We start from the raw sequence: 15713 nt of genomic DNA, 5'->3' as shown, positions 1-15713 counted from the left end.
TTTTTTAAGATAAGAACTTTGGGGACTTCCCTGGTGGGTGGTTAAGACTTCACCTTACAATGCAGGGCGTGTGAGTTAGATCCCTGGCTGGGGAGCTAAGATCTCACATGCCTTGGGGCCAAAAAACCAAAACATTAAAAAAAAACCAGAAGCAATATTGTAACAAATTCAATGAAGACTTAAAAAAAAAAGATAAGAACTTTGTCTTTTCCCCTATGGTACCCCTAGTGCATAAAACCCTAGTATCTGGCACATAGTAGGCACTGAAATATTGTTGAATGGATGAATGAACAGTAAGGGAAAAATTAATTAAATCATGATATACCCATATGATAGAATTAAAAACTATATTGAATAATAGTTCATTAAGGTTCCTGAAAATAAGGTAGATAACTCCAGTCCCTGCATACCTCCCCATCCCCTCGCAACTCCCTCCCCCAAGAACTAAACCACAGTGAAAGGCAGACTAGAAAAAAAAAAAATCTACACCAGTACAGGAGGGTGATAAAGGACTTCTTTGTCCCCAGCCGGGGCAAATATAAAATCTGTGAATTTGAAATCAGTAGCCTGCTCTCATTCAGTTTTGGGGTTTAAATTTGCACCATCTGTGTGGTATGGTCCAAAACCCCCAAACTAAGAAAAGACTTTAAGTAGTATTTGTAGACTTGCAGATGTAAAACCCCTCTGGAGGGATACACTCACTACCAGGGCTTCCCACACTGAAAGCTCTGCCATACATGAGGGCCCAGTTCAATATTTAAAGGCACATAAACGTACACAATCTTACATGAGCAAGAGTTAGAAGACAACAAAATTGCAATACTTGTTTTAGATATTGTTGGACATTTGGGTTATTTACAGTTCTCAGGCTGAGACTCTAAGAACAATAACAGAATTACTGAAGTCTAAAAAATGAGTGTTAAAGTGATTAAATGTATTGAAAATGAATTAAAAATCATAAGAAAACTAAAATTCTATCAGTAAAGAATATGGTGTGAAAAATGTTAATATGCTTACAAAAAAAGGCTACAAAGTAGTAGATCAGTTCTAAAAGTACTTATTGCATATGTATAGATGCATAATATTAATAAATACTTTGGAGAATTCCAAGGTATAAACAATGATCATCTGTGAGTGGTGGGATTCCTTTTTTTAAAAATTAAATTAATTAATTAATTAGGCTGTGTTGGGTCTTTGTTGCTGTGCGCGGGCTTCTCATTGCAGCGACTTCTCTTGTTGCGGAGCACGGACTCTAGGCACACGGGCTTCAGTAGTTGTGGCACACGGGCTCAAGTGGTGGCTCATGGGCTCTAGAACGTAGGCTCAGTAGTTGTGGCACATGGGCTTAGTTGTTCCGTGGCATGTGGGATCTTCCCAGACCAGGGCTCGAACCCCTGTCCCCTGCATTGGCAGGCAGATTCTAACCACTGCGCCATAGGGAAGTCCGTTTTTTCTTATTATGAAAGTTAAAAAATAGTCATTCTATAGAAATCAGAAAATACAGTTACCAATTTTTTTTAAAAAGGGAAATCATCCAGAATCCCACCACTCAGGGACTTCCTTGGGGACGCAGTGGTTAAGAATCCGCCTGCGAATGCAGGGAACACGGGTTCGAGCCCTGGTCCGGGAAGATCCCACATGCCACGGAGCAACTAAGCCCATGAGCCACAACTACTGAAGCCTGTGCACCTAGAGCCCCTGCTGCACAAAAGAAGCCACCGCAATGAGAAGCCCGCGCACCGCAACGAAGAGTAGCCCCCGCTCGCTGCAACTAGAGAAAGCCCGCGCGCAGCAACAAAGACCCAACGCAGCCAAAAATAAATAAATAAATAAATTTATTTTTTAAAAAAACCCTGCTCCTATGTTATGGGGGTATAAATTAATAAGAAATAAACAGTTTAAGTTTGATAATTTTAGTGTGTTATGGTTTCCAAACTATTATACTTAAAGGTGAAAAATGCATTTGTAAGTTATTTATCTATTTATTATTGAGGTATAGTTGATTTACAATATTATATTAGTTTCAGGTGATTAACACAACGATTCAAAATTTTTATAGATTATATTGCATTAAAAGTTATTATAGAGTCTCTGGGAGGGCTCACGCCAAGGAGTACTTCCCAGAACTTCTGCTGCCAGTGTCCTTGTCCTCACTGTGAGCCACAGCCACCCCCCACCTCTGCAGGAGACCCTCCAACACTAGCAGAGCCTTGGACCCTGAACCTTCAGAGACATGTCTGGTGCCCCTCATTGTCCTATGTTTTTAGAATGAAGAAGTTTAATTTCCGAAAAGTTTTGGATGGCTTAACTGCCTCCTCCCCTGGCAGTAGTAGCAGCAGTGACAGTAACAGTGGTGGCGGGGCTGGAAGTGGTTCCATGTATCCAGGAGGGACTGCAGGGGTTCTCAGAGAGGAGATTCAGGAAACCTTAACTTCAGACTATTTCCAGATTTGTAAGCTTGTGCAAGTGAAAGCATGCAAGTGAAAGCTTGGAGTCCTAACCACTGGACCACCAGGGAAGTCCCACAATTGATAGTTCTGTTGTTAGTAGTAATACTAGTATTGTAGCTTTGAAACTATTTTACGCATAATATACATTATATATGTATATGTTATGTATATGCATAAGCAAATACGCAATCATGTTAATGTCATTAAAACCAAGATTTTCAGTGTGAAAGCAAAGGGATACAAATATAATAACTGATGATTTAATTGTTCACTTAAATTGGAAATATCCATATGAATGCAAGATTTAGTTTTCTTTCTGAAATTCACATATTTCCTAGCTTTATTTACTGAGAGGGCATAGAAATAATGACAGTCTGGTAGAAGTGAGCATCCCCAGTGCTGATCATAGTCTCTGAAAGCCATTTCCCAACAAAAGGAAGAAGGGCTCCTTGAAAAGAATGGCTGATTCTAGGTCTGGGGCAGGAAATGTACCAGATGAGCTTGATACCTCTTGCTATGCCAGAAAGCAGGAATGCTTTCAATACCACTGGGGTTGTGTGGATACACGGGTCAACTTCAAGGAGTTCACATTGGCCAAATTTGGGACAATTTGAGCCTTGAATACTGCAATGTATAAAGCATAACGTATACAGGCATACCTCATTTTACTGTGTTTTGCTTCATTGCGCTTTGCAGATACTGTGCTTTTTACAAATTGAGAGTTTGTGGCAACCCTGCGTCAAGTAATCCTCTTGGAACAATTTTTCCAACAGCATTTGCTCATTCCATGTCTCTGTGTCACGTTTAGGTAATTCTCACAATAATTCAAACTTTTTCATTATAATTATATTTGTTGTGATCTGTGATCTTTGATGTTACTATTGTAATTGTTTTGGGGCATCACGAACCTGTGCCCATTTTTTTTTTTTTTTTTTTTTTCGGTACTCGGGCCTCTCACTGTTGTGGCCTCTCCCGTTGTGGAGCACAGGCTCCGGACGTGCAGGCTCAGCGGCCATGGCTCACGGGCCCAGCCGCTCCGCGGCATGTGTGATCTTCCTGGACCGGGGCACGAACCCGTATCCCCTGCATCGGCAGGTGGACTCTCAACCACTGCACCACCAGGGAAGTCCCTTTTTTTTTTTTTAACATCTTTATTGGAGTATGATTGCTTAATGGTGTGTTGGTTTCTGCTGTGTGGCAGGGTGAATCAGCTGTACATATACATGTGTCCCCGTGTCTCTTCCTTCTTGTATCTCCCTCCCTCCCACCCTCCCTATCCCATCCCTCTAGGTGGTCACAAAGCACAGAGCTGATCTCCCTGTGCTATGCGGCTGCTTCCCACTAGCTATCTATTTTACGTTTGGTAGTGTATATATGTCCATGCCACTCTCTCACTTTCTCCCAGCTTACCCTTCCCCCTCCCCGTGTCCTCGAGTCCATTCTCTAGTAGGTCTGTGTCTTTGTTTCTGTCCTGCCCCCTAGATTCTTCATGTCCATTTTTTTTTTTTAAATTCCATATATATGTATTGGCATGCGGTGTTTGTTTTTCTCTTTCTGACTTGCTTCGCTGTGCGGCAGACTCTGGGTCTGTCCACCTCACTGCAGGTGGCTCAATTTTGTTTCTTTTTATGGCTGGGTAGTGTTCCATTGTATGTATGCGCCACATCTTTTTTATCCATTCATCTGTCGATGGACACTTGTCTTGCTTCCATGTCCTGGCTATTGTGGATGGAGCTGCAATGAACATTGTGGTACATGACTCTTTTTGAATTATGGTTTTCTCAGGATATATGTCCAGTGGTGGGATTGCTGGGTCGTATGCTAGTTCTATTTTTAGTTTTTTGAGGAGCCTCCATGCTGTTCTCCATGGTGGCTTTATCAATTTACATTCCCACCAACGGTGCAGGAGGGTTCTCTTTTCTCCACACTCTCTCCAGCATTTGTTTGTAGATTTTTTGATGATGGCCATTCTGACGGGTGTGAGGTGATGCCCCATTGTGGTTTTTATTTGCATTTCTCTAATTGATGATGCTGAGTATTGTTTCATGTGTTTGTTTTGCCTGGTCTCTTGAAATCACTTCCTAACTGATTTTGTCACCTCTTGTTTTACCCTATTCCAATTCATTTTGTTATAATAATGGTTATTTCTGAATTATAATGTAATTATGTCATTTTTCCTGCTAAAAATTCTATGTTGGTTTCCCTAGAGCAGTGATGATCTAGAAACAAAAGTCTTATGTAAAATCCCAATAAAATAACACCTATTAAAACAAATAAATATGGTACTTTATTGGTGTACATTTAAAAAAAAGTTATTATAAAATATTGGCTATATTCCCTGTGCTGTAAAATATATCCTTCTAGCTTATTTATTTTTTACTGAAGTATAGTTGATTTACAATGTTTCAGATGTACAGCAAGAAAATGCATTTCTAAAAAAGGTGTTCCAATCAAGAAGAATGCAAGGAACTTTTTGGATCTCAGTCCCAGTTCCAGTGAGGCCCCAGGTTTAAGACCTTAACCTGGATGCTTCTGTAGATGTTTTGCTTTTTAGGATCTTTAGGGCAAAGCACAGGTTGTATCACTGCTACTGTTCTTTTACAAAGTTAGCATTTTGTTCTATTGTTTATATTTGGTAACTTCTGAGTGGCACATAGCTCTCCTTTGACATACATTGAGACTTTGTCCCAGGAGGTTGCAGTCACTCGCAATAAGTATAAAAATATCATGAGTATTCAAATCTCAGAAAACTGTTTCTTTTGTCTTCTGTTTACAAAGCGCTCACTGCAATCGCTTTTATCATACAGTCAAAAATAGGTTCCTATAGATGCCACTAGGGCATGTTTATCATTTTACTTTTTAGTTTCATGTGGAGCTAACTCTACTGGTGTTACAAAAGCTCCCAGATCCTACAGAAAATATCTCTAAACTGTGTTTCCTACTTAAGTGACAAAATATGCCATATACCTGAGAGTCTGTTGTAGGGCTTTCAGCAGTCAAAATCATTATCCCTGGGAGTTCCCTGGTTGCCTAGTGGTTAGGACCATAGGCTTTCACTGCTGGAGCTTGGGTTCAGTCCCTGGTAGGGTAACTGAGATCCTGCAGGCTGCGCGGCAAGGCCAAAAAAAAAATCATTATCCCTAAGGCTGCAGAAGGAGAATCCACATTCAGTCCTCCCTGAATCACGCAGTTCCTGCCCTGATTCCCAAGTCTCTTGAAAGGATAGACTTAGGCCGTCCTTAATGAAGGTACAGAACTTGCTCTATTACGTTTTTTTTTTTAGAGAAACTAATTACAGGATGTTCTCTTTTTCTACATTTTAATTTTGGCTATAGAAAATATTACACTTCGGGGCCTCCCTGGTGGCGCAGTGGTTGGGAGTCTGCCTGCCGATGCAGGGGACATGGATTCGTGCCCGAGTCCGGGAGGATCCCACATGCCGCGGAGCGGCTGGGCCCGTGAGCCATGGCCGCTGAGCCTGCGCGTCCGGAGCCTGTGCTCGGCAGCGGGAGAGGGCACAACGGTGAGAGACCCGCGTAACGCAAAAAAAAAAAAAAAAAAAAAAAAGAAAAGAAATTATTACACTTATTAAATAAGTGTATGTCAAATATGGCTTCACTTTCATCAATGATCCCTTCAGTAGAGGTAAGAAGCTAACGGCATCCACCTGGGGGAATAGATGTTTGAAATAAGAGTGCATTGAAGATAAATTTGCTCTTTATCATCCCTAGATTGAATAAGGGTTTCTGAAGGTATACTGTTTGTTCCTTGTCTGCAATAATAAAGTCTGCTCCCATCTCTAGGTGCTCTGTGGTTGATGTTTTATCACTGAACTTGTTTTCCTTTCACTCCACTGCATGTAAATTCTTGCCTCACAGCATAATATTGGCAAAGTACCTTGAGGTTCAATTCAGTAAATATTTATTACCCTTGAAGTTCAATTCAATAAATACTTATTGAATTGAGCCATTCAATATGCTAATTACCCATGATACAGAACTAAGGCAGACCCTGCCCTTAAGAAGATCATAGTCATTTTTGATAAAGGAGGTAAGAATATACAATGGAGAAAAGTCAGCCTCTTCAGTAAGTGGTGCTGGGAAAACTGGACAGCTACATGTAAAAGAATGAAATTAGAACACTCCCTAACACCATACACAAAAATAAACTCAAAATAGATTAAAGACCTAAATGTAAGGCCAGACACTATCAAACTCTTAGAGGAAAACATAGGCAGAACACTCTATGACATCAATCACAGCAAGATCCTTTTTGACCCAACTCCTAGAGAAATGTAAATAAAACCAAAAATAAACAAATGGGACCTAATGAAACTTAAAAGCTTTTGCACAGCAAAGGAAACCATGAACAAGACCAAAAGACAACCCTCAGAATGGGAGAAAATATTTGCAAATGAAGTAACTGACAAAGGATTAATCTCCAAAATATACAAGCAGCTCATGCAGCTCAATATCAAAAAAACAAACAACCCAATTAAAAAATGGGCAGAAGACCTAAATAGACATTTCTCCAAAGAAGATATACAGATTGCCAACAAACACATGAAAGGATGCTCAACATCACTAATCATTAGAGAAATGCAAATCAAAACCACAATGAGGTATCACCTCATACAAGTCAGAATGGCCATCATCAAAAAATCTACAAACAATAAATGCTGGAGAGGGTGTGGAGAAAAGGGAACACTCTTGCACTGTTGGTAGGAATGTAAACTGATACAGCCACTATGGAGAACAGTATGGAGGTTCCTTAAAAAACTACAAATAGAACTACCATATGACCCAGCAATCCCACTCCTGGGCATATACCCTGAGAAAACCATAATTCAAAAAGAGTCATGTACCAAAATGTTCATTGCAGCTCTATTTACAATAGCCAGGAGATGGAAGCAACCTAAGTGTCCATCATCGGATGAATGGATAAAGAAGATGTGGCACATATATACAATGGAATATTACTCAGCCATAAAAAGAAAGGAAATTGAGTTATTTGTAGTGAGGTGGATGGACCTAGAGTCTGTCATACAGAGTGAAGTAAGTCAGAAAGAGAAAAACAAATAACGTACGCTAACACATATATATGGAATCTAAGGGAAAAAAAAAACGGTCATGAAGAACCTAGGGGTAAGACGGGAATAAAGACACAGCCCTACTAGAGCATGGACTTGAGGATATGGGGAGGGGGAAGGGTAAGCTGTGACAAAGTGAGAGAGTGGCATGGACATATATACACTACCAAACGTAAAATAGATAGCTAGTGGGAAGCAGCCGCATAGCACAGGGAGATCAGCTTGGTGCTTTGTGACCACCTAGAGGGGTGGGATAGGGAGGTTGGGAGGGAGGGAGACCCAAGAGGGAAGAGATATGGGGATATATGTATAGCTGATTCACTTTGTTATAAAGCAGAAACTAACACACCATTGTAAAGCAATTATTGTAAAGCAATTATACTCCAATAAAGATGTTAAAAAAAAAAGATCATAGTCTTTCAGGGGAGACACAGATTAACAAATAGCACCATGTAAGTGCAACCACAGAAGTATGGGCAAAGTATACAGTAGGACAAAGGAGGGAATGACCCCCTGTAGCCACCTCAAATCCTTTTTTAAAGAAATTTAGGATGTAAATAAATAAAAGGAATAACCATGGTAGGAGACCAGTGCAGGAACAGAATTCTCAAAGATGAATGCTGTAAAAGAAACTAAGTACGGTTTTGTAATGCTTTGATTATTTCCAAAACACAGGTATTTATCTGAGCTGAAGGAAGATGATGATGCATGTAAAAAAGCCCAGCAGACAGGAGCATTTTACCGCTTTCATAACCTGGCTCCTTTGGTTCAGAAATCAGAACATCAATACCTGGCCCCGCCAGCATAGCCTATTAGGTAAGCCCAGAGTAGACTAGTGAAGTAGACCAGGCTGTGGCCGCTAAGCAGAACTCGGTCCATATCAAATCCCTGAGAAGAATCCTCCGAGTTTAGAGTCCAGATTTTTCAAGCTTCTTCTGCCAATTAATTATTTAACGTATAAACCTGCATTGCCCAATCGAATATTTTTTGGTGATGGTTTGAACCACTATAGCCTTAAACCAAGGGTCAGGAAAACTGCTGTCCAAATTGGAACCCATGTCTGTTTTTTAAATACATTTTTATTGGAACACAGCCTCACTCATTCATTTACATATTGTTTATGACTGCTTTTGCACTACAATGGTAAAACAGAGTATTGTGACAGAGACCGTATGGCTCACAGAACTTGAAATATTTTGCCAACCCCTGCCTTGGACCAGCAATTTCCAGCCTCCAAGAAGCTGTTCACTGTTACACTGTTTAAGATTTGCATCATGACTTAATTTCTCCTTAGAAGGGTCAAAGCTAAACGTGAACTAAAATTGTTTTGAGAACTCTTTTAAGGTATATAACTAGAGATATCTAAGCCATTGGGATTTGGCATTCAAGATGCTACCTTGAGTTTTATATGATGCCACTATGCAGAAACTTCTAAATACATTGCCAGGGTCAGATGTTGGAATACTTAGATAGGTAGTTTCTAGCAGTGCATAAGTACATGAGGATATTTATCAGAAGGCACTAAACATTATTTATAGATTAGCAATGTAATTTTGTATTATGAACAAATAAATATGAGCCCTTCATGCACAGGAGGATAGATTTTCTCCCTATACAGCACTTGTCTTTACAGACCAGGGTCTCAGATGAGTAGCCTACCCTGGCCCACAAAAGCAGCATGATCTGAAGAGTAAATTATAGACCTGCTTTGGGCTCTCTACCATTTTAAGTTTGACACTTATTTTTTTTTCAGTGCTTTAATAAGTCAACTATCATGTATCTTTAAAACTAGGGGATATGCTCCTTTCATGATACAATCATAGAGTAATACAGTGTTACACAGAAAGAATTCCTTTAAACTATTCAGACTGCTGATGAGAAAATGGAGGCCTTGAGAGGTTAAGTGATTAGGCCAAGATGATATAGCTAATTAGCTGCAGGGCAGTGACTAGAAGCCAGCTGTACCTACTTCAAGTTGAAGTAGATGGTTTCCAATAAGTCTAGTATGGCTCTGATGGTTTAATTAAAACCCTTGTTTTCTTCCCTTCTCCTTCTGTGTTTCTTCGAGTTGGAAAGGCTCCTGGGTAAGTTTGGGCAGGACATGCAAACAACAGAATATTCCATGCTAACTGGATGCTCCGAACAGCAAGCAGCATTGTTTGCTCTGGATCTAGGTCTAAATAGCTCCTCTTCCATAAATGGTACATAACATTATTCCTGATGGGTACTTCCCAGTGGTTCTTAGACTTTGGGATTCCACATAATAGTAAAATTTCAAAGAACATTTTAAGAATACAAAACAATTTCAATTTTTCTTAAGTTAGGACCTTAAAAGATAGTACCATCTACCATCATCATCACTTAAAGGACATTTTAATACTTTCTTTCTCAGCTAGGTGGTGGTACAAAGATGTTTACTGTATTATTCTCTGTACCTTTATACATTTATACCTTTATATGTCTTAAATATTTCATAAGAAATGTTTTAAAATTCATGACATTATTCTTATTTCTCTTATCAATGCAGGTGAATAAACATGTTACCTTGGAGTAGCTCTGGGTCTTCAGACCTGCATTTGGGAACTGGTTTGCTAGAGGCTCATGGCTCCTGTCAGGCTTTCCTTCTCTCTTTCACGGTGTAGCTGTAAAGGTAATGATGCTGGAATGGAGGTTCAGACAGGAGCTTAGAGGTCCCCTTTCATCTTTTTAGCCAGGGATAGTGTGTGGCTAGTGCGAATGTTCTTATTGCCCCGAAGAGGATCTTGGGAAACACTATGCTCTAATGTTTCCCAAATTTGCCTGAATATAAGAATCTCCTGGTGCTTGTTAAAAAATCAAGATTTCTGGGCCTCACTCACCTGCTATGCAGAATCTCCAGGCAGGGGTTTGAGAACCTGTATATTTTTTTATTCTCCCTAGTTGAGTCATATTAGGTGAGTTTGGGAAACACTGTTCTAACAGAATATACTTGAGAGGGTCCCTGAGGTAAAGCTTGACATTCATTTCATTTTGTTCTCTTTTCTAATTTTTTAGCTTCCTTACAGAAAACTGAAATGGAGACAGAGCTCAAGGGGTCTTTCACTGGGCTGAGGAAGGCTCTCTTTCAGCTGAATGTGAAGGATGCCTCCTTGCTATCCATGGTAGATTGATTTCTTGGTTCTGTAGGAAATTAAGTAAAGTAGTGTATATGGGAAACATTTGATTTTTTTTTTTTTCAGATCATAGTCCTTCCTACAAACCTTGGCAGAAGGACAATGTGCTGTAGGGAGATTGCTTATTCTTCTTTCTTTTACCCTGTTTTTGGCAGGACCGTTGTTAGTACCATTGTCTCCTGAGGGTGTGCAGATATATGGCAATATGATCTATCAGCCTTATAAACATTTTTAATGACCCACAGCATGACATATACATCATGAGGAGTTATTTTATATTGCTTTAACGACTTGTCCTCCAGCTTTAGATTTCACTTGCTAAAGTGCTTTTGACTGCCCATTTAAAGAGGTATCTCTAAACATTTTTTAAATTTTTTATTTATTTATTTTTGACTGTGCCAGGTCTTAGTTGCGGCACACAGGATCTTCGTTGTGGCATGCAGACTTCTTTAGTTGCAAAATGCAGACTCTTAGTTGCAGTATCTAGTTCCCTGACCAGGGATGGAACCCAGGCCCCCTGCATTGGGAATGTGGAGTCTTACCCACTGGGCCACCAGGGAAGTCCCTTAACATTTTTTATTTGCAAAAAAATTCCAACTTTATTGGAGAGGAGTACATGTTGGGGTGGTAATTATACTGAAAATGTTTTCTTTTTAAGCTGGCTCATAAGTTCACGGGTGTTCATTATGATATTTTATATATCATATTTTTAAAATAATTCATAATACATTTAAAATATGCTTTTTAAAAATTCATACTTCAGAGAATTCCCTGGCGGTCCAGTGGTTAGGAGTTGGGCTTTCACTGTTGTGGGCCTGGTCAATCCCTGGTCGGGGAACTAAGATCCCGCAAGCCACACAGCACAGCCCCCCAAAATAAAATAAAATAAAATTCGTACTTCAGATGCTAGAGGACTATGTTCAAATAGTTTCCTTATTTTAAAGTTTAAATAGTTAATAAGCATTTAAAGTAGGTGAGCTGAAAAGGGATTGGTGTGTCCCTTTGAGTTGCTCTAAATAGTAGCCCCAGCACCATTATAATGAGCCCCACATACTCTCCAAATGAAACCAAGCCCATCTTTGTATTCCTAGGCTCAGGCTCTTCTCCATTGGCATGATGCTCATCAGTTCTGCAGCAGAAGTGGACAGCCCACCAAGAAGAATGTGGCTGGCAGCAAGCGTGTGTGCCCTTCCAATAAGATCATCTATTATCCACAGGTAATTATCGCTTTAAAAGGTCAGTAATCCAAGAAGGCTGTGCACTACTTTGTCTTGTGGATGGAAGCCTGTACAGCTAAAAGGCTTTCCTTAGTTACCCATTACTTTGTTTCATTAACAGGCCCCAAAGCCCTAGTGCCCAAGTTTCCATCCCCTTTTCCTAGATGACTCCTGTGGTGATCACTCTGGTGTCAGATGGGACTCAATGACTGCTTGCCCGCCAGAGTTCCTTTCCCAAGGGAATGTATTCTGCCTTGGCAGGTTTTTGTGATAATAGGTAAGGAATTTCGGGCATATACAGGTAACATTGAAAGACATGAAATCTTATAGTATGAAATAGTATGTATTTCTTATTCTTGTTGCCATAGTGTCTCAAGCACATTCTTCCCTATTATATCAAGAAAACTACTTTGTGGCATCAATTCTCCAATATTTTATAGGCAAATTTTCAAACATAAGCATAGCTGGAAGATTTATACAGTAAACACCCATGTACTCACCACCTAAATTCCATAATTACTATGTTTACTTTACCACATATCTGTCTATGCATTCCTCTATCCACCCATTAATCCATCTTATTTTTTGATGCACAGATTGCAGACATTAGTACACTTCCTCCTAAATATTTCAACATGCATATTAATATTATATTAACTAGAATTTAATATTTATTTACAGGTTTGTTTGGTTTTTTTGTCAGTCTATTGGGGTAAAATTTGCAAATGGTGAAATGTGGCATTTGAACTTTATTAAAAACCTGAGGGCAGCAGTAGCCTCTCCGACTCTTATTTTGTGTAACTAACCTAGTAGGTTCAAGTATTGTGGTTCAATACCCAACTTCAGACTTGATTCCTAGTGTAGAGACTCAGAGATTTAGGGCTCCCCCAAGAGTATTTCATTGACTTGGGAGCCAGTTTTGCGTTCCTTTCGCCAACGGGCTTCTGTATCACCCTTCCTGCTGCAGGGCTGTCCTGAATTAATCTGTGTGCTTATAGGTGAAAGTCTGGAAGAGGCTATCTGGCGAGAAGCTGCAGGAGAGGTGGGATTGGATGTGGAAAGACTGCAATACTCTGCATCTCAGCACTGGCCCTTTCCTAATGGTGCACTCATGATTGCTTGTCATGCAACTGTGAAACCAGGGCAGACAGAGGTGAGTTCTGATGCTTCCCTTATGATATATCCTTTGCCTCATCCAAGCTGGTCCATAGGTACTTACTAAGCACCTGTCTAGTCCAGCATTGTTTAGATTATACAAAGACATGTAATATATGATTTATACCTTTAAGGAATTTGTAATCTTATAAACAACTAATCACCATAAAAATTGGGAGTGCCAACACAATCACCATTCTTCCTTGTATATATCTCAATCATGAAACAATTTATCTTTCATCATCAGGAAATTAACAGTCTTGCATAGAATAGGCACACAATAAATATATAAAATTTAATGACTGATTTCAGAATTGGTATTATTGCTCCAGTCAGGATGTTGGGGACTAATAATATAAAATCATAGGAACTTCTGATTGAAAGGGACTTAGATGTTGTCTTATCCCACCTCACCTTGCTCTAACATCCCTGACAGATGGTGTTGTGGTCCCTATGTGCCAAAGTCTATTTTGTGCTTTGGTTTCTATACAATGAATAATATCTAATCTGTCTCAGCTCCCTGTGGATGCAGTTTGCATTTTTGCTTCTTGCAAGGCAGATACTATGCTTTTGACTATCATTAATTAACACATCCTTTGAAGAAGAGTAACATGTATATGTTCTTTTTTTTAGTTATATAATTTTACCTCTCAATGTTAACCACTTTTTTTTTTTTTTTTTTTCTTTTGGCCACGCCGCATGGCTTGCAGAATCTTAGTTCCCCAACCAGGGATTGAACCTGGGCCACAGTAGTGAAAGTGCCGAGTCCTAACCACTGGACCGCCCGGGAATTCCCAAACCACTCAATATTTTACTATTTGAGCTTCCAGGATTTAAAAAATTTTTTTTAATATTTAAAATATATACTTAACTCTCATCTCTTAATTATGGTACTTTTGCTTCTGGACCCTATCTAGAACTGATTATCTCCCAGACTACAGATCCCAGATATTACCTTCTAAGATTGCTCAGTTCTGGAATCATTTTCTCATCTTTGGCTGTCGTATTCTAAGTTTTGTATCTCCTAACCTTATAGCCTGTTTTTCCTTATGTCTTTCAGATCCAGGTGAACTTGAGAGAACTAGAAGCAGCTGCCTGGTTCAGTCATGATGAGGTGGCCACAGCCCTGAGGAAAGACAACCCATATTATCAGCAACAGAATGGGGCTTTCCCATTCTGGTTGCCCCCCCCCCCCAAGTTAGCCTTTACCCACCAACTGATAAAAGGAGTGGGTGGAAAAACCGACCTGTTCTATCCTGCCTGCTTAGCTCAGATCAGGCCACCTAATTAGATAAATCCCTCCTATCTCAGAGGGGCACATCAGAGATCAACTGATGAAGAGGTGGTGACGAAAGGTCATCTCCAGGCCAACATCATAAGAAGGCAGAGCAGATGGTGAGCCCCCAGCAAGGCACATCTGCCAGCAGTGTTAATAAAAGAAGTTCCTAATCACAGGCAATCAAAAATGCCAAAACTGATGAGATGACGATTGTCAAAATCAGAGGGAAAGTTGAAGCATTAGTTTGGATATGGGCCCTTGCTCATTCATTTTCTCCTGTGCTTTGGAAGCAAACATCTTTTGGCATGTGGCTTGTCAATGCTGGGTTTATACTAACTGCCAAAATGTGCCTGGTATAATTTTGGTTACAACTTTTATTTTAATATTGAAAATATATAGCAGATCTCAACCCTCTACTGAGTTCCTTTTTATCCTCATACAATTTAAAAAAATAGCACATATTTTTTAAACAAATTTATTTACTTATTTATTTGTGGCTGTGTTGGGTCTTCGTTGCTGTGCGCGAGTTTTCTCTAGTTGCGGCGAGTGGGGGCTGCTCTTTGTTGTGGTGTGCGGGCTTCTCATTGCGGTGGCTTCTCTTGTTGTGGAGCACGGGCTCTAGGCGTGCAGGCTCGGTAGTTGTGGCTTGCGGGTTCTAGAGCGCAGTCTCAGTAGTTGTGGTGCACGGGCTTAATTGCTCCGCAGCATGTGGGATCTTCCTGGACCAGGGCTCGAACCCATGTCCCCTGCACTGGCAGGCGGATTCTAAACCACTGTGCCACCAGGGAAGCCCAGCACAACATTTTTGAATTTGTGTAGAGGTAATTATTTTGTACATTGTAGTTAAATAAAAGTCATATTCCTTTAAGTCCTTCATCCCAGGAAAGTGGAAGTTAAGGTCTTCCTCAAAGTACTCTAGTAAATCAGAGGCAGTGATGTTCTATTGAGGTAACTGCATGCCAGTGGGGCTCAAGAGCATAAGTCTTTTTTGCTGTTACTTGCTCAGTTTGTGACCCAGGGAAAAGATTATCACTTGCCATGCCTGTTTTCCTAAAGGTAAAATGGTTGCTGCCTTTTGCACACCCAGTAAGTGTAACTTCAATGAAGCGATCAGTGAAGATGAACCATTTCTTGAGTTTTATGGGATAAACTAAATTTAGGATTTCTTATCATTCATATATACCATTCTAAACCTTGTCGTAGGGAAGAAGCACTTATCTGGAGGAAATGGAATAAATTTCTGTACCTTTGTTCAGATGTATATTTCTGTCTTATGAAGTGAGAAAATTGTAGAAAGTGAGAATTGGGGGTGGGAGTAATCTATTAGTGTGACAAACATTTAAGTCCAGATTCCAAGTCTGTGGAATGACT

At 39.9% G+C, this 15713-nt stretch overlaps 1 protein-coding gene across 1 annotated transcript; it reads left to right on the top strand.

The window, feature by feature from the left end:
• Positions 1 to 10592: 10592 nt before the first annotated feature.
• NUDT13 (nudix hydrolase 13) lies at positions 10593 to 14331 on the top strand (the record flags this gene model as incomplete). The annotated part of the gene is given in 8 exon segments (XM_079900451.1): positions 10593 to 10679; positions 11783 to 11908; positions 12073 to 12114; positions 12118 to 12180; positions 12182 to 12185; positions 12907 to 13061; positions 14124 to 14285; positions 14287 to 14331. Coding segments are annotated over 8 exon segments (684 nt in total).
• Between the last annotated feature and the right edge of the window lie 1382 nt (positions 14332 to 15713).

Source organism: Stenella coeruleoalba, assembly GCF_951394435.1.
Source record: "Stenella coeruleoalba genome assembly, chromosome: 16".
In the NCBI taxonomy this organism is placed as follows: domain Eukaryota; kingdom Metazoa; phylum Chordata; class Mammalia; order Artiodactyla; family Delphinidae; genus Stenella; species Stenella coeruleoalba.
The sequence above is the reverse complement of the archived record's forward strand: the minus strand, read 5'-3'. Positions and strand labels throughout refer to the sequence as shown.